At 36.4% G+C, this 24,809-nt stretch overlaps 1 protein-coding gene across 1 annotated transcript in view; it reads left to right on the top strand.

Moving 5' to 3' along the window:
* The window catches only part of LOC135328725 (kinase non-catalytic C-lobe domain-containing protein 1-like), a 65,798-nt gene that overhangs the window by 21,544 nt on the left and 19,445 nt on the right, over nt 1-24,809 (top strand). Inside the window, exons 4-16 of the mRNA XM_064514071.1 lie at nt 2,890-3,036; nt 5,163-5,280; nt 5,661-6,682; nt 14,134-14,248; nt 16,587-16,658; nt 16,752-16,813; nt 19,047-19,205; nt 19,545-19,622; nt 20,763-20,856; nt 21,019-21,181; nt 21,268-22,115; nt 22,227-22,371; nt 24,024-24,115. Coding sequence (XP_064370141.1) covers nt 2,890-3,036; nt 5,163-5,280; nt 5,661-6,682; nt 14,134-14,248; nt 16,587-16,658; nt 16,752-16,813; nt 19,047-19,205; nt 19,545-19,622; nt 20,763-20,856; nt 21,019-21,181; nt 21,268-22,115; nt 22,227-22,371; nt 24,024-24,115 — 3,115 coding nt within the window. The remainder of the gene's footprint in view (nt 1-2,889; nt 3,037-5,162; nt 5,281-5,660; nt 6,683-14,133; nt 14,249-16,586; nt 16,659-16,751; nt 16,814-19,046; nt 19,206-19,544; nt 19,623-20,762; nt 20,857-21,018; nt 21,182-21,267; nt 22,116-22,226; nt 22,372-24,023; nt 24,116-24,809) is intronic.

The raw sequence follows: 24,809 nt of genomic DNA, 5'->3' as shown, positions 1-24,809 counted from the left end.
AGTACCCAGATACGTGTTTTGACTTGGGAAACTCATTCTAAGCTATGGTAACCAAAATAGCCATCTTCAAAACTGGATTTTCTGGATGTCAGAAGAAGGAGATATCTCAACCCAAGAACTTTCTATGCAAGAAAAAAAATCCCTTCTTTCTTCATTATAAGAAGACTGGCGTATCCCTTGTACAGAGAGAGATGTGGTGAACTTTAAAGCAGGACCGCAAAAGGGAGTGGAAGTCGGTCTTGTTGCATCTAAAAGACACTTCCTCATGCTCTTAAAGACAGACTAGGGGTACAAGTTTTACCCCACTGTGAACAGAAATTGTGAAGAAGAGGGATGAGATAATGTCATGTTGGCCTTGCTAGTCCTGCTCCCTGTAATGTCCCCATCCATCTTCATAAGGATGAAGAAAATTTGCCAAAAGAGAAGATTAACCGGTGCTCCCATCTTTGTTTTCTTTGTTCCCTCAGAGTAGTGTTGCTTATCTTTCTGTCCTGCTTTTGGAGTTGGTATTTGAGTTGTAGATAATGAGATTATAACCAAATATACTTTATCTTCCTCACTGAAAGAAGTCTAGATAATCTCTTATTTAATCTTTTGCATTATGTATCTAGAATAGACACTACACTCTGTAAATGAAATCAGATCCTGAGGAACTGCACATCTTTTGGAGAGACTTAAACATACAGGTAATGTCCAAGTGATAAGATATCAAAAGTGGTGCCTACAGAAGTCTGTGAAATTCCACTTTTGAATTGAGCAAAAAGAGGAGGCAGGAACAAGAAACTTCCACCCGTATTTTAGTTTTCTGGCCTTTCCAGAAGTATTTTGTGTGCTAAATGCCAAGATGGGAAAACAGAACTGTTTCAAGAAAGTTGAAGATTTGGAGTAAGCTGTATTATTCTAATTCAGGGCTCAGATATAGCCTGTCAGTTGATGTGAGTTGTTAATGTCATAATACTTGGCATGTCCTTATCTGTTTCTGAAGGCTGAGTTTTAGGTGGTGGTGGTGGTAGTGTTGCGGGGAGTTGTTAAGGATGAATTAATAGATTCTTTTTTTTCCTCTTCCTAGCTGTTATTCTGCCTTTGTAAACCTTAACATTTCTGTAAATAGAATTCTCTCCTGAATAAATGCAGGTGCAGGATTTGCTGATAGAGCACAAATGTAAAGTGTCGTCTGCTTTTGCCATATGATGTAAGAGCATGAGAGCGGTATGTTACCAAACTTCACTGGTGATATTTTTAAAGGTATCAGCTACATAGTGGTTGTTGGAGTATAAAAGGAAATTTTCCTAATAAAGAAATATCCATTTCTGAAGTTGGTGGTAGTAGTATGGAGAGGCTGAAATGGGTTATTCTAAGGTGTCCCAACAAAATATGGTCTTGGTTCATCTGGTATGCTGACATTGCTCACTCTGTATAGTGGAAGTGCATTTTAGTGAGTTTCAGGACATACTACTGAAATTATTAAATTTAAATATCCAAATATGTGCCTTATGGATTTTTTCCTCCAATTCTTAGAGGTATAATTAATTCTTTTTTTAATAAAGCCATTTTGTAGAACAGATGCCATGTGTTACAGATCATATAAAATACATGGAATAACTCACTAATATTTTATTGAGTATATTAAATTACTGCAGTATAATGTCCCATTTGTACAAAATTCAAGTAAAACTGTATTAAAATTTAAAGCATTTGGCTTTGTATTTCCTTGTTCTTTTTTGGCTTTATGTTCAGCTTTGTGTTATTTTGTCTATCAAGAAATGTAAAATGACTTTATTCCCTGAAACAGTTTGATATCAAAGAGAAACAGAGTCTATCTAATATCAAAGTAAAGGAATAAGTTGTACACTTCCCTTTGCAGACTGTTTCATAAAGTTTTGAACAGCGAAAAAGAAAAAAAGTTATGAAAAAAAGATCTTCCTAAGCTCTTGGTGGAGGGAGGGGGGGAATTTTAGTTTAAATTTATTCTACAATATAATAAAATATGCATCTAGAATCTTGGGCAATTACTAGTCTTCAGTCTTGAGCAGCCTTAGAAGGTATCAGTTTATACCTAGTTAGTTCTACAGCAAATTGCCTTGTACAAACTCTGAGATCACCATCCACTAAACTTCTGTTAACAGGGGTTGTATATTTTTGTGAGTAGTTCTGTTAGTCCAGAGTAGAGTTCATTTTCCTGCAGCTGAAATAGTTATGAATGGGGTAGCAATGAATTAAGTCTAAAGAAATAACCCTCTTCCCATCATCTTGTTAGAGTTTTCTGTTGTTCAGGCTTCATGTTTTCATATCCTTGTGCCAATATAGTCCTTTCTCGTCTTGCAACAAAAGTCTCGCCAATCTTTCAATAGTGTATATGTGTGGTTCATTAGGGCTACTGGTACTAAGTTTATTACAGTAGCTTATGTAGTAAAATAGAAGAAAGAGTGAATCTTACTAGTCTTACTGTATTTTGTCTGCTAGATCAAAATATAAATCGTAACAATTTCTGCCAGAGTTCTTCTGAGATTCTTGACAGAACAAAAAAGTCTTCGGTTACCTTTTCTGCTTAATAGTGAAGTTGTAAAATGGTGAAGAGCTTGAGGCTATTTTTTTGAAAAGCAATAATTTCAAGTTTTGATCTTTTTTTTTTTCAGGTCAGATTACATAGTGGTTTTTTTTCTTTTTTTTTGTTCTAACCTTTCTCTTAATCTAGAAGTCCCAAAGCAGAACTAAAATCCTATTTTGTTCATCCTATTCTGTTTAATTTAAACTACCTTTCCAATGAACTGTTACTTGGTAAGTTTGTAATGTGAGCTATGTCCCTTGCGCTCTTGGGGTTTTAGAGAGCGAGAGAGTGCGTGAGAGAGTTGGTAAAAATATTGAATGTCTCTTTTAAACTTTATGCAGGCACACGTCTATTCTTTGGGTGCAACCTTGAAAGCAGCAATTGAATACGTAGTAGAACCTGAGACAGAATCAGAGTTTGGACAAGATCTGCACGCTCTCCTCGAACAAATGCAAGAAGAGAATCCTGAAGATAGGCCTGATATTGAGGTAAAACAGCCCTCCATAATTTTAAGTGTTTTCTTTTACAGAAATGACAAAGTTTGTGGATGTGTGCTCATTAGTAGAGAAGGATGCTCTATATATGTAACCTGCTCCAATTTTGGAACAGGACTGAAGTTTTCCCTCACTCAGCAGAAACTCCTGTGACTTCCTAATCTAATGGCAATGCAACCTGAAAAGCAGATGTAAATATTTTATGGTAATTCAGTCTTTAAGAAGATTGTGTAAATACTCTTGTGGATCTGATTTGTCTCATTAGCCAATTCTTCCTGTTTAATATTTAGGAGAGGGAGAAAAAGGAGAGGGAGGAAGAGGGGGAGACATTAGAAGTAAGCACAGAAGGCATTATGCCATGAAAATAAAAAATGTCTAGTGGCTCAAATGATGCTTAGATTGCATTCAAGAAGGGGATGGGAGGAGCCATGCTCCAGGATCCCGCTACTCCTTGGCATGCTCAAGGCACTATTATTAACTAGTTCTTCTGTAAATATATAAAACTTGAGTAATGCTTGATTAGATTTCTTAATTATTTTTGTGTTTTACTCCATTTAGCCTCTTATTTTGCCTACCATTTTTAAAAGTATTTGAAGATAGGTAGATTTTGAAAAACGATATATTGAAGGAACTTGCATTCTGAATGTTGATCACCATAGTCTGTGTTATTCAACATGGATGTGTGAAAGTACATCACTGTAATATTACAGGCTTTTAGACTATAGCTGGAGAATAACAGTTGTCCAAATGTGACATTTTTGGCCTCAGTACTACTACTTCTACTTCAGAATAGTGGTATCTTAATCCTTTCTTCCTTTTCTTTTTTTTCCCCCCTTCTGAGCTGATAGTATATATTATAAATGGTCTAGCATCTGCAATCAGTGCTTTGCAGAAAGAATCTGTTCATTCTTCTTTTGCAGCACTCATTTGCTATAAAGCAAATAGAAATAATTTTGGTTCCCTGGCTGAAGATCAGCTAGGCTGGGTACCATTCCCGGCATGGAGCCTGCATGATCAGCTCCTGTATTTCTCATCATGCCCTTTCCAGCATAGTCAGGAAAGGGATTGTGTAGCGCCTCTTACTATCTTCAGTTGGTTTGCAGTTCCTGAAAGTTATTCCTGACTGCTCACATCAGCCCAGAAATGGTGTGGGTCAAAACTGGATGGGGGTAGCATATAAATGTTGCTTTATGATTATCTGTTCTTTTTGCCTGCCTTTTCTTTCAGGTGCTTTCTTGGAGGTGTGTGTGTGTGTGGGGGGGGTGCCTATGGAGGAAAAACACAGAGCTTTGCAAGCGTTTCACTAGAACTTTGCAAGTGTTTTGCAGGCTCCATCACAGCTGGATCCCTTTTTCCTGTCTTTGCTCAGTCTGATATGTGAACCAGCAGAGCCATTTTCTTTCTTCCACTCACAATAGCAGAAGAATGGTTGAGTGGCTTTAATGGGGACATAAGAGCAGCTTCTCAGAGCTGCGTGAGGTCTTGTCAGTGTTTGCCTAGGAACAGTCGCCAAGGAAGCAGTGGGATGCATCTGGAAAGAGAGCCCTCTTCTACTTCCTGCCCATCCTGACAGTTTTTAAATGTATGAGTGTCTGTAGCTAACACTCAGTTGACACCAGTGCTTATCAGATGATGCCCAGGCTACAGATTAGAGATGCTCATATACTGTTTCTTGTGACCTGGTAATTCTGTTTTCCAGAATTTGCTTTTATTGTGATATTGGCAATAAAAATATTCATCATACTGCCTATGTCGCTGGATTAAAGTGAATCGCTGTCTGTTTAAAACATAATCCACGCTCTAGCTTTTTACATTTCCAGTACATTATTTATTAAGGATAATATTTAAGATGATTAATTTTCATTGGTTGTTTTAGTATTTCCTAACTGCAGGCTAGAACTTGAACTGAATTAATTTCATGACAGCCCGTGGTAAAAATAAGAAAAGAATTCAGCTACATAATAGAAATAGTACAGTGAACGTACAGTGAACAAGAGACGTTTAATGTAGCATCTTATTTATAAATTCAGCTGTATTGTGTGAGTGAACATGATTCAGTTTAGTCAAAATTCCTAACTTTATTCAGCATTAAATAAGTATTTAACACTAATTTTCTCTAGAGCATTTTGTCATTATGTGAAGAAAAACTGAAGATTGCTTCACCAAGTAATATTTGTCGAAGTCTATCTGCTGTTGGAAGAAGGGTTCTTTCAATTGAATCATTTGGTGCTTCTCAAGGTAAGCTTAAAATGTATTTACTTTAGAATTTTTAGACCTTCTGAAATATCTAACGATTTTTAAAATGCTATGTTTGTGTACTCTCCTGTCAGAGGGTATTTTCTGGATATCCAAAAGTCATTAAATATTTGTGGGTTTGGGTTGGGGGGGAGGAGCAGACAACACCAAACTCTCAATGAACATAATATATTTTGAATAAACTTTTAACTTATTTTGACTCTCTGTATAGTGTCCCCTTTATGATTAAAAGTAGTCCACTCACTCTTTGTAACATAAGGAAGATACTTAGTAGTGACAGAAAAAGAGCTATAGAGACTTGCTAGGAAAGAGGAGAAGGTTTTAATATATTCTTAATATAAGCATCTGTTTTTTGCATCTAGATGGCTGTGATAACATGTGGAAGGGAAGAGTGTGTCAAAGAAGTTTGGGATCTAAATTATACTCAGATGAGAAAAACAACATAGCAGGTGATTCCTCTGCAGTGGAAGATGTGCCAGCTACCTGTCACAAGGACTCTTCAGCAGTTACTATGGTGACTGGCAGAGAAAGTGGATTAGCGGAAATGCAAATTGATCTGGATAATGACAAAGCTCAACATTCTCAACTTGCAACTCAAGTTAAAAAGAGCAAAGAGGAGGATAAACATGCAGTATATAATGACAGTTTTGCTAGTGTTGCTTTGGATATAAAATCATGCGTTATTGACATGGAGAGAGTTGGCATTTTTAAGAAAGGCTGTCTGAGAAAAATTAAAACCTTTCCAAAGCTACCACTTGAAGCTTCAGATACAAACCCCTTTTTTACATCTGTAACCAACAGTGGACTGCTAGCTAGGAAAAATCACTTGCTTACACAAGAACCACTACCTCTAGACAATAATAATGAGGTTGCTTTTTCAAAGGGAAATCTTAATTCATTTGCTATTAGTAATCCACCAAGAGTAGAACCAAAGAATCACCAGGTTAATGATCTTCATTTAGAAGCTCCTTGTGTGTGTACGCAGGTGTCTGGCATGAACCTAGAAGAGCACATGTCACTTATTAATGGTAAAAATACAGGTTTTCTTTCATCTGATCACAAAGAAGACTGTTCTGATGCTACCTCTGAAATGCCAAATATGGCTGGTATGCTAAAAAGCGCTAATCAATCAATTGCTGGAACAAAAATGCTAGACAATTACATGGCACTGGAAGACTGTACTGAAACTTCTCATGGGCCAAATGAAAATTCTTTAATACATTTTAACAAGATGGATGCAGTGTTAACAACAAAACCCAGTGGGAACAGATATGGATCAAACCTAATTAGTTCTCCAGAATTAAACAACGGTGTGATGAGCGCAAACAATAATGAAGATAATCTTTGTGGAGGCAGAGGGTCAGAAATCAAAAGTAATGAGCAGGTAGTAAAAATAAAGTCTTCATTATATAGTTGCTGTAGTCACTTATGTGGAGAGGAAATGACTTGAATACTGTGTGATTGCTTCCCCTGCCCCCAGCAAGTTAGTGTGCTGCAGAACAGAGTTCTGCTAGTCTGCACGCTTTCGCGTTCACATTGGAAATATGGTGACCCTTTTTTCTCTTCAAAGGTAAAATGCTACAGTGAAATTTCTCCTATTGCAAAATCAACATTCATTTTAATTTTTTAACAAAGTGTACGGGAGCTCACTCACTAGTGTGTTAGTGCAGCATAATTAATAGTTAATTACATTTGTAAGAATACATTACCAAAGCATATGTAGATTTTTGAGTCTCTATGTTGCTGTCAGTACATGAAGTTCAGTACTTTGCAGTAGGCCTCCCAGGTGCTTATGAAAATTGTAGAGTTCCTGGGTGTAAACTTGACCTTGTTGAAATCAATGGCAGTATCCCATCTGCTTCAGGAGGGGAAAAGATTCCACTTTTTTTAATCTACATATGCATTTAGGATTTTGAGAATTGTACATATGCTGTATCTATCCTGTGTTCTGAAATTACTGCTTCTGTGTGTGCTATGTATATTTCATGATCAAATTCAAATATGTGCACAATATGATGGATATGTCTCAAGCATTTCATCTCTATAAGTAGCCAAATAAGAAGAGGGAAAGTTGACTACCTTTTTTTTGTCTACTAGAATTCAGTGATAGGTAGTGTAGTGTGGTCTCTTCTCTGCTCAGATTACAGATTCTCAGGGTGGACAAATTTGGTCTCTCACTAGATGGTTTTCTCTTGTGCCACACTTGAAGAGATGTAAACAATCCATGTAATAGGAGAACTGCTGGCTGAAAATGCAGGACAGTTGATGCTTCTCTAGCTGTGCTGTGCCTTGGAAAGAATGAGCAGCACAAGCATCCAGTGCACACTTCATTTCCAGAAATGATGGTGAAGACTTTTCCTCAGCTGTCTCTACTGACAGCTCTGCCTGTTCTCCTTGCCTAACAGCTTGTCTTTCAGTCATCCAATGCAGTGGCCTCTAGGGTTATTTTCAGTCTGTATCCTTCCCTGTTTTCACCCTGCTCCGACACCTCCACTGGAGCAGTAATCAATGACAGTCAACTGCGTAAGGAGCCTGTGATTCATTATAGCTGAGAAATGGATGCCACATTAAAGAGACTGTTCTTACTGCCTTTTTCTCTTTCCCTCTCTTCTCCTCTAAATATCATGTGTGCTTATAAAATTCATAATGCAGGAGGATAGTAAATATGGATACATACCTCATGGCATGGTTTTGTTCTCTCAGGGAGTTACTCATTGAATGCATATTTATTTCTTTATTTAGTTTTTAAATCCTGTAGGTTTCTTCTTCAGACTCTAGGAAAAGATCCTTTTGTTGTAAGCATTTTTTTCCTTTTTCCTCTCTCTCCTGCTCTGGACTATGCAACCCTACATGCTTCAGAAGGGAGTGAAAGGGGATCATGAGCTCCAAAATCATTCCAAAATTGTCTACTTCTGCGACATCATTTGTTCCTCTGGACTTCCATGAACCTGCTTTATTTTGTAGATGTGCTTGTATTTCTAACAAGGATCGTGCCATTTTCAGCCATTGATTTCTTGTGAGGAAGCTTGTTATGTCTTAGCATTCAAGTGACAGAAACAGCTCTATCTGCAGTCTTTCATCTGTGTTATGCCATGAATCTCCTTTCCTGGAAGGATATTTTATATTTTTATGCAGAAGTGTATAAACCTAAAATTAATTGCATGCAAGTTGTCAGGGAGAGGGTGACTGAAATAATTCTAGCTATCGGATGACTATAAAGCCATGCAGCTGCTTTTTTTTCCTCCAAGGAATATAGATACTATACTTCAGCATCACTTGTCTGAATATGGAAGTGGACTTACTTCAGGCTCTGTTAACTGGAGAAGTACGTGGGATAAATAAGCTGCCACCACTTAAGAACATGAATTGAGTGCATTGAGAAGGCGTACTGCTTTAGGAAAAAGTCTATTGAATTAAGACCTATATTCTGTCCTCACTGGACCACCAGGACCAGGTTTTAAGTCTGTCTGGGTACATGAGGATGCTTTCAAGAAATTAAGCTTTCTCAGAATTACGACTTCCCAAATTTCTCCCAAGATTTAAAAGCCATAGGGACTGTTCTGGTTGCTTTTCCAGCAAAAGCAGTTGAAATTGGCATACAGAACATATGTTTTCAGATTAGTCTGCCATTCTTCTGAATGTTAAAATGCTTCTTTTCTTCAGACATTTTATCATCAATTTAAAACAAAATGATCTACAGCCTGCACAGAACTTCATTCTTCCAGACAGGTAGGCTCTAATCGAAGTGAGGTTATCCTGCTCCTGCCTAGTCTGTTGGCCGATCACAGTGAATTAAGAAAAGGTAACTGCTGTTCCAGCTATCTGAAAAGCAGAGTAGCAAATATGCTCTGAAATGAAGACAGCAGGGCAGCTGATGTCCAAGAAACCAGAGGCTTATAAAGCTGTGTTTTCAGTAGAAAAAAGGTTTTATAGACTCATGCTCTATTTTCTTTTTTTAGTAATCCCAGCAAATATTCAGGTCCTGCCACATAAAAATATTATGCTCTTTAGAAGTTGTTAAAATCCTATGTCTCAAGTAATCTAGGAGAGATTTTTTTTTTCCCCCTAACTTGGGTAGAGAAAGAAAAGCATTTCGGTATATCAGCTTCTGTGAGCAAGACCTTTAGCTTTCATACCAAACAAAATGACTGTCTGTTCCCTGAAATGCAGAGCTTCTAGCCTGCAAATCTATATTGTTCGTTTGTTTGTTTTCCAGAGGAGATGCTAAGGGAGAGTCATTCATTTTCAATAGTTGCTGAATGGTATGGAGGGCTTTCTTGTTTGTGAGCCTTCTCCTTAGTGAAAGGGTTGGGGTTTTCTATTGTATTTTTTGTTTTTATTTTTAGAAGCTTTTCAACTCTCTCCTCCTCTGGAAGCCAGATTTTATTCCTCAGGTTTCTGAAACAGCTGTTTCTGCCTCTGTCTTACGTCCTGACAATTGCAAAAATAAACCCATACGGTGCTATCCTTTGGTTCCAAATTTTACAGCTGATTTCTGCTTACCCTTTCAAGTTCCCTTTCATTTCTGAATGCCACAGTTTTAACAAATACCTGAAAATGTTTGAATTTAAGAAACTAATAATTGAGTCTGCTCACTTGCTGCAAAGGGACAAAATGAGTGCGGAGCCCTAAGAATGTATTTTCCATCCTCTGGGCTAAATGGATAACACCTCATAAGATTTACAGTGCTGCTCTTGTATCAGTTTTCTGTAATATATAAGCATGATTACTGCAAACAGAGCTTTTAGACTAGTATCTCTAGCATCTCTCTTAAGTATTTCTTGTTATTTAGAGTGCAATACAAGTCCCATCCGGCTGAAGATCAACCTTGTCTACTCTGGAGAATAGATGGTTTTTCTTACCTGTCAATAGTACTTCTCCAGTGGACAATATTTTTCTAATATCCCAAAACTGCTTCTTAATGTTGTGTGCTTTACTGCTAGTAGGCATTACTAAAAATACTTGCTTGCTGTGTCTTGCTACTGCAATGTATCTTGTGAGGGTTTTCTTAGCATTTTTATAGTTTTGCATGCCATAAATAAATATTTTTCACTTCAAGTTTGAGTGGAGATCCTTTATTTCTCTAACCAATTTCATTCCAATCAGGTGTGTCCCATCTCTAATGCTTTTAAATGTTTCTCTGTGATTCAGATGCTGTGGCTTTCACATGGGAAGGGTTAACAGGATCCTGGCATACGCACATTTGTTTCATGTTGATCATTCATACCCAGTCAAGCATAAGAGAGGTGAAAACCCATGTAGCCAAACAATGACACTTGAACACTGGGGAAATAACACTTGCAGGAAAGAAAAGTTGTCTATTCCCAGAATAGTACTCCTTAAGTAAAGAATAATGAAAGTCTTTGTTTGCTTTGGCTGTTTAAAATATCCCAGCATCATGTTCATGAAATCTTTAACTGTTGGCATTGTTTGGATACTTTGCTAAAATTATGGTTGTACAGTTCTGGTATCAACCATGAAAAAGAAGACCTGATAAATGCTTTTACTAACACTGAAGGAAAAAATCATTTTCTCAACAAGTGAGGTTTAAATATAATCTTTTTGGCATAAAGCGAAATGTCACCATTATGTAGTTATAGGCATTAATCAGCCATGTGACTTTTCCATATTTTTAGTCAAATTTTCTGTGTGGTGAGAAAAACTTTCTTATTTAAAAATTTCTCTTATGAAAAAGTTCATTTTAGAGCATGAAAAAATTTCCAGGAAGAGGTGCTGGATTAAAACTTTGCTTGTTTTTTGGTGCAGTAATCACCAGTGATAATATAGATTAAATGTTTTATATCTCAGCATTAAAACAAGTAGAGGTAATGAGCAATGTTAATGATTTAAGTGCAGTGGACCTGAGGCCTTATGCATGCTGAATGGTTGTCTTCAGCTTGCTCTGCTAAGTGTCAAAATAGATACTTAGGAAGCAGACTTAAAACGTGCTACAGACTGTTTTGCTAAAAATTTTAGTCAGATATTTTCCAGCACTTCAGACTTCTTTTTTTTTTTTTTTTTTTTTTTTTGAGTTGTAGAAAGAGCTAATAGCTGTGAATTAGATCTGGACTTGCATGTGAGACAGATACCTAAATAAGGGAAAATTCCACTTACCTGTTAACCAAAACATAAGCAAGTGCAATGGAATCCGAACGTCTGCTAAGTTAAATACCTGCTTTGAGGGTTAAATAAAAATTTCCTCATGACTCTAGGTTGGGAAATGCATATATTTTTTTTTCCTTTGGAAAGTATTTTAACCAGACTCTGTTGTTCATCACAATTCCTGCATCCTTCTTTCTTCTGAGACACAATTTCAGTTCCTGATGCTTTTTCATCCCCTATTTTCTTTCACTTTCCTCTTTCTTGTCATAAACTTTTGCTGCTGCTCTTAGGGGTTTTTTCCCCTCTACTTTCCTGCTATATTTAAAGCTTTCTGTCATGTCTTTCTTCCTCTAGAGAGTTTGGATATGCCAGAAGTGATGAGAAATACATTTGAGCGCCCTACTGTGCAGCTAAGTTCAGTCTCCAGTGCAGTGGGAGATTGTTCTTCCCCTTGCGAGCCGTCGATCGCCTCCTCCGGACACGGGGGCCCATCTGTGTGCGCAGCAGAGAAAGTCCGTCTTTCTCTGTTGCAGCCCTTAGAGCCTCTAGGGACACAAACTGCAGGAGGAGGGATTTTCTTGGAGAGAAACATGGCAGGGGTGTAGGTACCTACTATTTAAAAAAAAAAAAATAGGTCTTCTTTAAACTCAATCTGTGGAAGTCCTCTTCTTTTGATTTGTCTTTTCACATGTCAGCTCTCCACCGTGAATTTGAAGCTTTGACTGCTGTTTTTGTGGTAAAGCATCTGTGAGCAAAGACATTTCTGAGGCATTTGGGAAGTGTTACGCTATGAAGAGGGGAACACAACCCTGATCAGGGACAGTAATCCTTCAACAGTGTGGAGCTCTGTCTGTTTTGAATAGTCTCTAGTTCATCCCTTTGACTGTCTGGTCTCTTCCTCCCTGCTGCGCAGCTGGTGTCTTGTCAGGCAGCTAGAGGTTACTTCTCTAGATGCAGCCAAGGAAAACATTTGCAAAAGAATTTTGCACTCCAGGGTGCTGATGATAGCAAAATTTGAGAATGAAATTTAACCCGATTACCTGTATTCATATCTATCTGTACTAAATTTACTACTTTTTGCAAAGTGATACCAAGAAGTATGTGATAATACAAGCATCCAATTCTTTTTTTAATGTGTTGAAGGTGGAGAGGTTACATAACATTTTAAGTAAAGCAGTGTTTGATGGCACATCTTATTAAAAGTTAATAGCTCATCTGGCTCACCTTTAAGGATTATTTAAACAGTATGAGGCCAAAGTATTTACCTTCTCTGACAGCTATATTATGGTAAATATTAAATTATCGAAAAAGGTACAGAAATTAATGTGGTTCTCTTTTTCTCCCCCATAGATTGCAGGGGAGTTGTTTGTTTGTTGATTTTGATTAAAGGTAATGCAGTCATCTATGCATTATATGTTGTATTATAAAATCCAAATAGTGCTTCACTGAAGGGTGATCCATAGCCAGGATCATGAAAAACTGACTGCAGCAAACAACAGTTCAGAGATTGACTTTATCAAACATGTAGCATAGTACTACCATGCTGTGTAACCAGACTGTAAGTAAGATCAGACCCCTAGTCTGTTTAGATCTGGGGATTTAAAGGTGTTTATAACAGCAACAAATATTTTTCAAGGTTTGTATTTTTGGTTTTGTTTCCTGTGTTCTAGTTTTTAGGGTTTTTTTTCCCCCCAATTAAGTTAATCTCGAATTGATGTTGGTAGTTCTTTTCTCCAACATGGCTTAAAGTTGCTATTTAGCAATAGTTAAATATCTTGGAGGCTGCATGCACAACAGAGAATGTACCATGTTGTTTTAAATAGTTTGATGGTCTGCACTAACCCAGAGGGATCTGCCTGCAGTGAATTTGTTTTTTTACTGCTCCTTTGGTCGATGGCTGAAGGGGGTAATGTCCAGCTGGTGGGTAATAAAAACCACCGATAGTGATAATCTCTTCTATTAGCACAGCTTGATCTAGAAGATAATGTCTATGTAGTACTATCAATGTCAAGTTCTTATATAAAAACAGCACAAAATATAAAGTATGCATTCTCTGAAGAACAGTAAATAAATGTCCTATTGCATTCGAGCAGTATCTTTGTCATATTAAGGTATAGGCCAGGTATAAAAGCTAAATTTATAACCATGTTTTGCAAACTGAACAGCCAGTGATTGAAAACAACATAATGTGCTTCAACTTCAAAATAAACCTGTCATTAATTCTGTCAATACTGTTAACATTCTTTCACAGAAGAACAAGAAATGTTGATGAAATCTTTAAGGTAAGACTTGTAATGCAACTGTTAGGGTAAATCAGGATTTGAATTTTTTGTTGTTTTTTGTTTGGATTTTTACATCTTTAAGCCCAGATGATATCCCTTCGGTTATAGGTCGTCTTTGACGTTATGAAAGGATCTTTTCCTAATGTAACAAGAGAGAACTTCCAAACAGCTCACTTTGCCTGAAGCACTTCTATTCTTTGTGAAATCTAATTTGAATTACACTTTTGTAATGCAATTAAGAGATTTATTCATCTATACAGTTAACTGGGGAATGCTTTTTTCAGTAAGAAGAACTATTAGTTTACTACCAGCAACCACCATAAATACCTTTTCTTAATGCTTTTAAGGTATGCACATTGTTTGTTAGCATTTGATTTTTCATTGCACCAGTAAACATTTTTGTTTTGCAATAATTTCTAATAATTCTCTCCATGCTCACTCTTTTTTGCAGTGGATATCTCTAAAACTCCTTTTGTCCTGGTATGGTAAGCCTCTGAAAGACTATGAACTGTGGGCATTATGTCATGAATGTTTATGTACTCTGCAGACTTGCATAGATTATCCAGGTAAAGGCTTAATTATTTTGAAGTATTTGTTTATTTATGTCCACTGTTTTAATGTTCTGTTTAGGCCATTGATGTAAAATATCACTCTTCTATTTTTTGTATAGAAAAAATAATAGGCAATATTTCTAATTTCACACTTTAAACTGTGACTTTGATTTGTTACTCCATTTGGAGGTTTCTTCTATGTATAGCATTGTAAAAATCTCTTATTTTCTCCTTATTCTGTGTTGTTATGATATTTGGGGGGGGAGGAAGGAGAGTGCAGGGGAAGGAATATATGTTTCATATCTAAGTAGTCTTAAAACTTCCTCTTTGCTCTCTCTTGCCTGGGTTTGTTTGTGACACCCGACATGTTTTTGACAATCCAGGCCTTTGCCAATATAAAGTGCCCAGGGTCTTGCCATGACTTTCCTCTACTCTTTGCCCATTCTTTTGCCTGAGTTTATGGGAGAGTTCTCAGAAGGCAGCTTCTGAGAGAGGAAAGGGGAGTAGACCTTTGACAAAATTGGAATATGTTGTATGTCACATGGGAGAAGACGGTCCTACGTTTCGGTAGGTGTTGTGAATGTTTGGTCTAGCTTATACTAACTAGAAAGCTGTAGCAAATAAGAGCAGAGATGACCTGCCTTTACTTTTTTCTTGCTTTAAGAAGCCAGCTTTTGAGGATTTGGATAGGAATTAGTTTGAAGTCTGGAACTAAATATGAACAAATGGATAGTAGGGTACAGAAAGCTTACTGCATGTCTTCTGTTTTCAGTTTCAACCACTTTGTCTTTTATGGTATAAAAAAGTTACAGGGAAGCTGACTATAAAAAGAGATTTCTGAGCACTTTAAGCAACGTCGCCCTCAAAACTGAGTATCTGATACCTGCATTGCAACAGAAGGACTATTTCAACCCCATAATGCATGTTCCTAGTGTTTCTGAAGGCTTCAAATTACTGTACATAATGGCCCAGATTCTAATTCAATATGCTTAGCAAGCCTCTGCTGCCATACTTACATGCATCCAGAATGCATATGCCTTCAAAATACTAAAATCCAACTTATGATCTGAACCTTACCTAGCCTGTGAAAGTGAACATAGTGATACTAAGCCACTAAATGGAAGGCACCTGACTTAAAACTCCCTACTTGAAGAATAAAGCTGCTTTGAAGTTGAATACAGTTTTCAGATTTAGAATGTTTCTGCCAGAGGAATTTCTGCCTGTTCGGAGCGAGTGACTGCGCATCCCGGAGTGACTTACAGTTGTGCTGCTATTTCGGGGCAGGGTGAAGAGCAAGGAAGTCGAGCATTCCCTTTTAAAAAATTAGCTTATTAAAGATGATGCTGATATGATATAAACAATATGTTAAAATATCCTTTGTCTCATTGCTGGTAGACTGGTAGCTGATGAATGATAGCTAAATAGATGAAATGTGGAACAGGCTGGACTAGTTCTTATTTATTTATTCTACTAGACAGCCTTTTCCTCAAAATCCTCCCTTGAGTGCATTTTTTCATTATGCTTATGAGAAATTATCCGGATAAGAAAACATACCCTGAAGTTAGCATTTTCATATATTTTTGAAAATGGTCATGCTACAAAAGACAAGACAAGTAGTTCAGGTCAGGCTTAAATACTGTGGAAGGTAGTAGGCAAGCCTGTATTTACGTTAAGCATATTGAGGCCAAAATTGAGGTCAAGCACATTTTAATGAAGTTAGATGGTTTTAGATATGTTTTGTAGAGATAACTACAAAAGGATGATTTGCTTTTTTATATCTCTTTTTTACTCCTAGACCTCTTCAAACTTGTCTTTTAGTATTTAATTTTAATTTTATTGTCCTAGCACCCTGTTTTTCATAGGAAAGGGGCTTATTTGGTGGTAGCTGCAAAGGCAGGACTACATTGCTGACTGTATGGCTTATTATGCTAAAGTATGTTAAATTAGGCTGTGCTTTGAAGGCTGTAAAAAGACTGGAGCACATCTAGCCGAAGCATTTCTTTCATTTGTTCCTTTCTTGGCCTTCCTCTTCAATGCTCAATATAAAGAGAATAAACTTGCAGCATTCTAAGTCCTTTTATTTATCTTGTTCCCATTTTGTTTTACTTTCTTGTCTTTTTTCTGGAAGGAATTACCTGTCTGTAATTGCAGCTTAGGGTGATTTCTTATCTGCTGTTATATTGGGTGGTTTCTGTTCCAGCACTAGTGTTATTTAAAGCTTCATTTATCATAGGCTAGGATGATAGCTGATGTTGCAAATTATTATTCAAATTATTTCATTTCTTTGACTGGTGTTACACAGTTACAAGGACAGACATTTATTACAGCTTGTCTTTTGTGACTTGTTTTGCAGTGTTCTTATGTTTGGACTCTGTACAGATTGACTGCCATGGAAGTATCCTCTTTGCTGCTCCAAAAGCTGAAGGTAAACTGATACATTGAGCAGTCTGCCTTTATTCCTTTTTTAAGGAGAAAAGAAGAAAGAAAATATCTGTTTCTGTTTTCTTTTCTCTTTCAGAATCTTGTGATGTATTTTATTTAGCTCCTGAAATTGAAGAGGAGGATGTCGTTACCGAGAAGGTAATGTGGTAGGTTATGTGGGTTGCTCTTCATTTTATCAGTGGGCAGTTGTACCCTTCTGTTCCTTGAAGGAGAAAGCAAAAACATTTTAACATTTTGATAATAATGCTATTTCTCATTAATCTGTGCTTTGGAATGTGTTAGTCTCCCATAAAATCAGTTGCTTCTTAAAAACTATTTGCCTTCCCTCTCCCAAATTATTGGAGTAACTGCCAAAATCTGTTCTTTGATAGTTTTCCGTAAGGTTTAATTGCTTTCTGTTTTTTAGCACTTGAAGTCATATTTCATGTTCTTGAAGGCATGCTAAGGTGACTGTTTTGAACTGTTCAGGTTAAAGCCGACAGGCGTTAATCTGCTATAGAATATTGGATACAAATAACACTGTTTGCATACCAGCATAGTTTTCCTATGGAAACATTATGAGTTTGTCAATGTAACTTTAGTAGTATCCCCTAGAGCATTTTCCTATAGAAATAAGTGCCATGGAGCTCTCAGACCAAACATGATAAAAATATTAACTAATCAGCAAGTGAGTATTTGTCTCCATTGCAATTGCATCTCAATTGCAAACTGTACTGTAGCAATTTTATGAGTTAGGAAAGATTTGAATTTACAATATCTTTCTATTTTGTAATATGAAAAGAGAGGAGCTAATAGGTATCTCCTGTCCTGTGTGTCCCTTTACAAATATGAAATAGTAGTTGTGAATCAGAAGAAAAACGGCTTTAAAAATCTTCAAAAGCCAGATTTTGTCTTTCTGTAAAATTACTTGTAACTAGAAAATATTTATATATTTCCTTTCTTTAAAGTCATTCCTTCTTCTTAAATTAAATTGCTTTGATCCAACATGCAGCTTTTTTGAAAGCTTCAAAAGCTATCTTGAAGCTTAAACTAACCCTGAAATATAATATAGCAGCTTCAGCAGACAGTGGAATTAATAATCCTGAAGCTTTCATGATTTATGCTTTATCTCTAGAAAATCCAGATAATTTTTTTATTGTTTTTCTCCAACATTATATGTAGAATTCTGACTAAGTTCACTTCAGTTTTTGGCTTTATCCTGATACTTGTATAACTGTTTGGTTGTTATGAACGTTAACAGTTAGAATTGTGGTATGGATATCAAGGCTTGTGTAGTGCCAGCCACAGTAACTACGCTGCTCATCAGTAAAAGGAGCTTTTGCAGAGCATGTGCTGGGTTGGATGGCAACTTTTCCTTTAAAAGAAAAAAAAAAGTTAAAATTGTAATCTTGTTGACCTCTTGGGACTCTGAACCTAAGAGGAAGATAACCTGGGGGAGCTGCTTTCTCTTCCTTCAGACTTTTTGTACCTGTTAATAGCTTTTGTTCAACAGTTCAGATGGTTCACAGGCTGCTTACTTTACAGTGAACTTGCTTGTTGTCCAGTGTTGTTTACATGGCTCAAAAGAGTGCTAGAAAACTCTGTACTGTACAGCCACATCATTTAGTGCTATGCTTAGGTTGCTCTTCCCTGAGCCTTTTCAATGCCCCCCAGAGGCAATGGGATCAAGCGTGGTGCTTTAGCTATGGCAGAGCTTTTCTAAACTCTGCTGAGCGTTAAATAGTCTGAATGAGTCTCTGTCTGAAAATAGTAATTCTTCAAATAAAATCAGACCGCTTGTCAAGATCAAGTACTTTTCCAAGGTCTCTCATCATGGCAACTTCAAGTAGTCTAGCTGCCAGCACTACAATTCCTGAAATAAATATATAGTACCTACTTCTTCTGATAGGCATAATCTTCTCTGTAAAATGTGACTTGTGCAGACCAGCTTGTAATTACTTTGTGCCGCTTACTTGCTGGATTGTCATGGCCTTTTTTAAGTAAATTGCTGCTGGTCAGATGTTATGGTAGAACCCTAAAGCTTGCAGTAATCTAAATTTTTACATGAGAAAGGGGTTCATCAAAATGTAACACAAAACACTTTTAATAATTCTCCTAGACAAACGATAAGACAAATTATGTCAGTTGTTCCAACAGTAGAATATTAGCTACTATTATCAGCACTGCACGCATAGCTGCTAGTTTTTGAAATGGGCTGGGATTTTCATCAGCATCTTCAGAAGCTGACGGCAGCCTGCTCTTTGGAAGCTCCCGTGCATTTTCTTTACTTTGGGGGTGGAGGAGGCATTTTTGGATGACTACGGGGGATTGGTTTTGAGGAAATTGTTTTGGTCGCCTTACATCTTTCCTCTCTCCTATGTTATACTAATAGGTCTGCATTTATGGTGTTGCTGCAGTTCTGTGGATGGCAGCAAAATACAGCTTCCCACCTGATCACAAACTAGCATTGCCAAGAAAGTTAAAAAGCCTTCTTCTGGATATGGCAAAAAAAAATCCTGAAGAAAGACCTTCTCTAGCTGATGCAATTAAGGTTACTATATTTAAACAATTTTATGTGAAACTGTTAGTTGTGGTCAGAGCCTTATTTTAGTGATTTGAAAATCAAAATATTAATTTATTTTTGGTAATAGGCTACTATCAAATTAAATGATAACCACTCATTTTTTTTAATGTTACTCCTCTAGGGAAATGAAGGGGTGTGTTTTTAATTTATATTGAAATTATCAATAAAGTAACTGAAATAAGTTCATAAGACTTCCTTAGATTAACTTTGACTGACTATTTATCGTGACTTTGTCCTTCTCCAAGAGTAGCTCGCTTAATTGAAAACTTGTTTACTAATTGAAAATTATGGTTTTTATGTTTTTAGACATGCAGTTGTTATTTACTTGATCGAGGTATAAACAGCAAAAAAATTCTGGCATTGTTGAGCAAATCTGTCTTTAAGGTAAGAGTGCCCCTCCCTCTTTTTTTTCTTAATTTGCTGCATTTTTTTCCACTTATTTCTGTAAAATATGTTCTAGTAAGATTTTTGATCCTTGCAAGTGTAATTAAGTTTGTTCTAATTTTTTTAAAAAATTTAAGTAATCTTTAAGTATTGCTCTTATGAAAACATTATTAACAGTAAAATATTTATATAATACTAAGAATTATATGTATGTGTGTTTATATATACACATAATATATAATATGCTTAATTATATAGTGACACACAGAACAAATATATATTTTTAATTCCTTGCAGTAATGTAAAGGAGACGTGAAAATTATATTCTGATTTTAGAAGTCTGATTTTTTAATGTCTACTCTTAGATATGTATTTTACCATCTATATTTAAGTTTGCTCTGCATATGTAAAAGAGCCTGAAAGTTAGTAAGTCTTGAAATGATGTGGTTGCACTTCGCAAGTATTACTTAGTCAGGAATTAGGGCCAGGATGCAAAAGCTTTTTAATGTAATAATCTAAAGTTAATTAAAAGATAACAATTTTGTCACACTTTTGATGTAGCTGTTACAGTGGGCCAGTGAATTTTTATGAAGAAAAATATTTGTAGTTCCTGAGAGGCAGCAGAATATCTATCTCTCCGTGTTGGAGTGGTCACTCGCTAGGTTATGACACCTGAACTCCACAACCTGCATGGATGACAGCCCAGAAATAAGGCGAGCCGGTGACTTAGTTTCATGATCTCTCCTTCACTTACATCCCTCTAATCAAAGAATGGAAAGCGTTAATATGAAGTTGCTGTGTTCTGTTTATGTTTCATATCCATGTATAGGACACACAACGCTGTTCAGTTGGTCTGGGGAATTGACTTTGTTCAACACTATGAATTGCCTCAAAATTATGGTTATGAAAATTATGCAGTGAATTATCAAGATTTACAAACAGTTCTACCAATCCTTAGAGTTTTGTGTAGCAGTCATTTTAATTCTCCACTTAGGTGTGACTAGATTGTTACCTTGCAGGTTACAGAAGTTCAAAATCTTAATATTCTAGGTTTATAGCTTTTTGAAGTAATGTGCTGAGCAGAGTTTAAAGAAAAAAAAAACTGATAGATTGAGTTTGGACTTCATTTTTTATTGCTAGGCTTCCAAGGAAGAAGTAATCTCTTCTCAAGATCATGTTCCTTTTGGACTTAAAAATGAAAGACATGAAATGGACCCTTCAGAGTCAAGTCTAGGTAAGCAGTCAGATTCTCTGAGACTTCCTTTGTTTCAGTATTCTCTAAATCAATTCCCTGGGTGAGATTTTTTCAGTCAGGTACACAGGTTTTTTTCTTTCTCCATTGCCTTTATATTTTACATATTGTTCATCTTTCATCTAATTCTCTTTCTGTTTTCAGGATTTGTGCCTATTACCAGTGAAAGTAAGCTTATAGCAGTTAAAGGACCAGTACCATGCCAGATTTCTCTAAATTGTGAGAAGACTACACTACCTGTTGCATTCACCTCTCCTGCAACTCACTTTAAGCCTATTATTTTGCAACAAAATGCAAATATAATAAAGTTAGTATATCCTACTGCAAAATAAGTTAAAAGTTTGTTATTAAATCTACTGAATTTGTCCTCAAAAATACTTTGCTCCTTTTCAGAGAGGTTCACAAACCAACTTCTGTGCAATGCAAGAAAGAGATAAGAGAAGAAAAACACATGGACCACAACAGATCAGTATTATATGAAGGAGACACAAATGGTCATGGTACCGAGGACCCAGCTGTTGTTGAAACTGCACCTGAAATACCTGAGTGTCATTTACAAATGCCAGCCTACTCATCCCAAATATCTTCAGAAGAGCAAAAGTCTGGCAACGTGGTTATTTCTACGGTTACATTACCATCACGGTCTGATTCCTCACATCTTTTACAAGAAAAGAACATTTTATCTGAAGTTTCTTCAAGCTCCTTGGCTTTTCCTGCATCTTCCAATACTCTTCATATAAATAACATCATTCTCAAACAGGACACAGAGAAAAGAGTTTTAACGTTTGTACCAGTACATTTAGCTGTATCAGAGCAAATACCAAATAAACCTCTTCGTTCAAGAATTGCTTATGACTGCTGTCATAGTTTGCCAGTGCTACTTTCGAGTACTATTGCAAGTTATAAAATGAGCACACAAACAGAAGACGATGCCTCCCTTCGTGAAGTGCAAAACTGTGAAATCACTAATACACAGAACAAGTCTGAAAAAAGTAAGCAAATTAATAAAACCAACTGCCAAGATCCTGAGTGTGCTACCAGTTTAGACAGTGTTTTCACTGAGCAAGGACATGCACTGTGTACCTCAGTGAATCAAAACACTTCCTATCTCCTTGATGTAGAAGCCTTGTCCCAGCAGAACAGAACAAGTGACACTTTATTACAGAAAGTAGTTCATCTTATACAAGAGGAGTTTGCGTTTGATGGCTATCTTGAGAATGGAGTTGAAGTTATTAATATGGGTATGTATGTTTTCTTATATATATTATATCATTGATATAAAAGAATGTTATTAGTAATGTGTTCTTTCTGTTTCTCTTTCTATCACTCACTCTTTTTTTTTTTTTAATAAGGTAACTTTATTTTAACCTTAAAGGAAATTAAGTTTGGTATGTTCTCTGATGCAATTTGTGAGAAATTTTGTGACCTGTACTGGGATGAAAAATTACTGGAGAATCTCTACCAGGTTGTAAATGGAGAAAGAGCTTCACATTTATGGTAGGTATTTTTTCAGCTTTTTCCTTCTTACAGTTTGGCTTGATGTTTTTTCTATTTCCAAAATTTTAAGAGCTTGCCTATTACTAGCAGCAGGAAAGGATATGCTGCTTCTCTTCAGGTGTCTTTACTTGTTTCCTGTCAACTGTTAATTTTCCATTCTATCAGATACTTCTTGGCTTCCCGCATAGCAAATAGTACTTAATGAATTAGCAGGAAATACTTTGTATAAAGCTTGTCTGTATCTCTGCCCTAGGGTAGGTGAATAATGGAGATCTAATTCCGATCAAATACTGTTCGTAACTATTGATGGAGAGCTTCATACTCATGTTAGAGAAAGGCCATTTAATCAGAACTGAAATATATTGTTTTTACTGTTCAACTTGCTTATTCTGTTTGGGTTCCTGTTTTTTTATGCGTTGGCTCAAATTCTCCTTAATTTAAAAGTAAAGTTGCCTTGATGCATCCTTTTCATTCTAATGACACCTTAGAACAAGAAAATTAATTTAGCTTTGCTAGAAGTGTCTTTTACTTAACTACCTTAGTTTGACCTAATGTTCCTCCTCACAATTTTTGTAGGTAGCATGTTAAGTGAGAAAACACCATCTTAATTAAATTCACATTTTTACTGTTTCATTTTCAGTGACATGTTTACCTTGAAAAACAATAAAGACTGTACTTGTTTTATTGCAGCCTCCAAATGTAACACACTTTTAAAAACATCTTACCAAAAACTATTGTAAGCAGCAGTGAATGCATATGCAGAAATTATGTATGTTTTCTTTGTCTGTGTGGTCCTGAACTATAGGCTGGAAGTTTTGACAAAGCAGCTTAATACATGCAGTCCAGGAGAACTTCAGTATTAGAGGTGTTTCATGTGAGCAGCATGTCCAAATATAAGGCCCTCACATGCTGGCCCATTACTTGTTAGGGTTGGGAGTTTTAAGGAACCATTGAAAACTGGTGAGAGGTTAGGTTCTTAATTCCCAGAGTTGAATGTTTTGGCAGGAGAAGGTTGAGCTATTGCAGCTGAATTACTGAGACATCTGAAGAGGTCAACATCTATATGAACTTTTCTTAGGATGTAAAATCTTTGAAAGTGGGAGAAAAAAGGAAATCATCATTTATTAACCACTAAAAAAATACAGGTCTAGCTTTTAGATCACAGTTAAGAACTGCCTCAGAATATCACTGAGATACTGTTTTCCCATTCATCTGCAGAATACAGCAATTCTTAATTGTTATGTTCTTTAACTCAAAACTATCATATTCTTGTTAGGGACAACTTAGAGTCAGACTGTTATCCAGAGACTGAATCCTGAATGAAAAACCCATTGCAATAATTTGCAGTCTAAGTTATGCCTGGAGTTATGCCTTCTGTTTATGTGTGTTCTGATATTTTTGTTGAAATTTTGCTAAATGTTGTAAAGGAAAATCTCTGCACCTTGCTCAGTGTGCCTTAATGTCGATACGAATTTGAACATTTTTCCTGTAAATTAACAACTGAAATTGTGCATACAAACGTCAGGAGTTAGATAAATGCAGTGAAGTCCTTCATGTAGATGCTAGCATTATTCGTAAGATCTCATTTTATCCTGATGTAAATATTTAAGGATATGAAACATTAATTTTCCCCCATCCTCTTATATTTTCAGCATAACTGAGGCAGGTGATTCAAAATGTGGCAGTGTATTCCAGGAGCTGAAGCAATCTGACAGCTTTTTGGCAAGCAGCAATCAGATGGAGGGTGAGAAGGGACTTTGTGTTTCTAGATCTTTGTGTGTGCTGAGAATCCACCAGTGACTCAAGTTTGGAGAGATTGGCACTTGCAGTGTGCCTTCAGAAAAACATTCACCTCAGAGCTTATGACAGAGTATCTGAACATTGTTGATGCCTTGTGGAATTGTTTTTTATTTGAAGCTTATATATCTGACCAAATGTCATTGAGTGGGATGCCTGCTTCTAAAGCAACATGCGACTGTTGAAAAAGTCATGAAATCCTACTTGCTACATGTGTTTTTTTCTTGTGTTCACCCAGTAGATGATCTAGTGGCATGCTTTAACGGAGAGAGGGGGGAAGAGGTCAGCCTTACTGAATCAGCTCCATACAGCGTAGCAAGCTTAGCGAGAGAGGAGAGCTTTAGAAAATGCTTGACTCCTTAGGTATTACTGAATCAGGTGAGGATAGACTGAGAGGTGACTCACTAACATTTAGCATACCTGGTCCTTCTTTTTTCACTTACCAGAATTTAAGCAAAGCCAGGCAGTAAAATAAAAAATATATTAAAATAAAAGTAGGGATTGTCAACTAAATTATTTACAAATTCTGGGAAAGGGATTGTACAGAGCTTGTACAAGCTGTTTCATAGTCTAAAGTTACAGAAATTTCACTTGTTTCTGTAGTCCTGAATCTCCTTCCTTGCACATTTTCATGCATTTGT

Source organism: Dromaius novaehollandiae, chromosome 6 (assembly GCF_036370855.1).
Source record: "Dromaius novaehollandiae isolate bDroNov1 chromosome 6, bDroNov1.hap1, whole genome shotgun sequence".
Lineage (NCBI taxonomy): Eukaryota > Metazoa > Chordata > Aves > Casuariiformes > Dromaiidae > Dromaius > Dromaius novaehollandiae.
The sequence above is the reverse complement of the archived record's forward strand: the minus strand, read 5'-3'. Positions and strand labels throughout refer to the sequence as shown.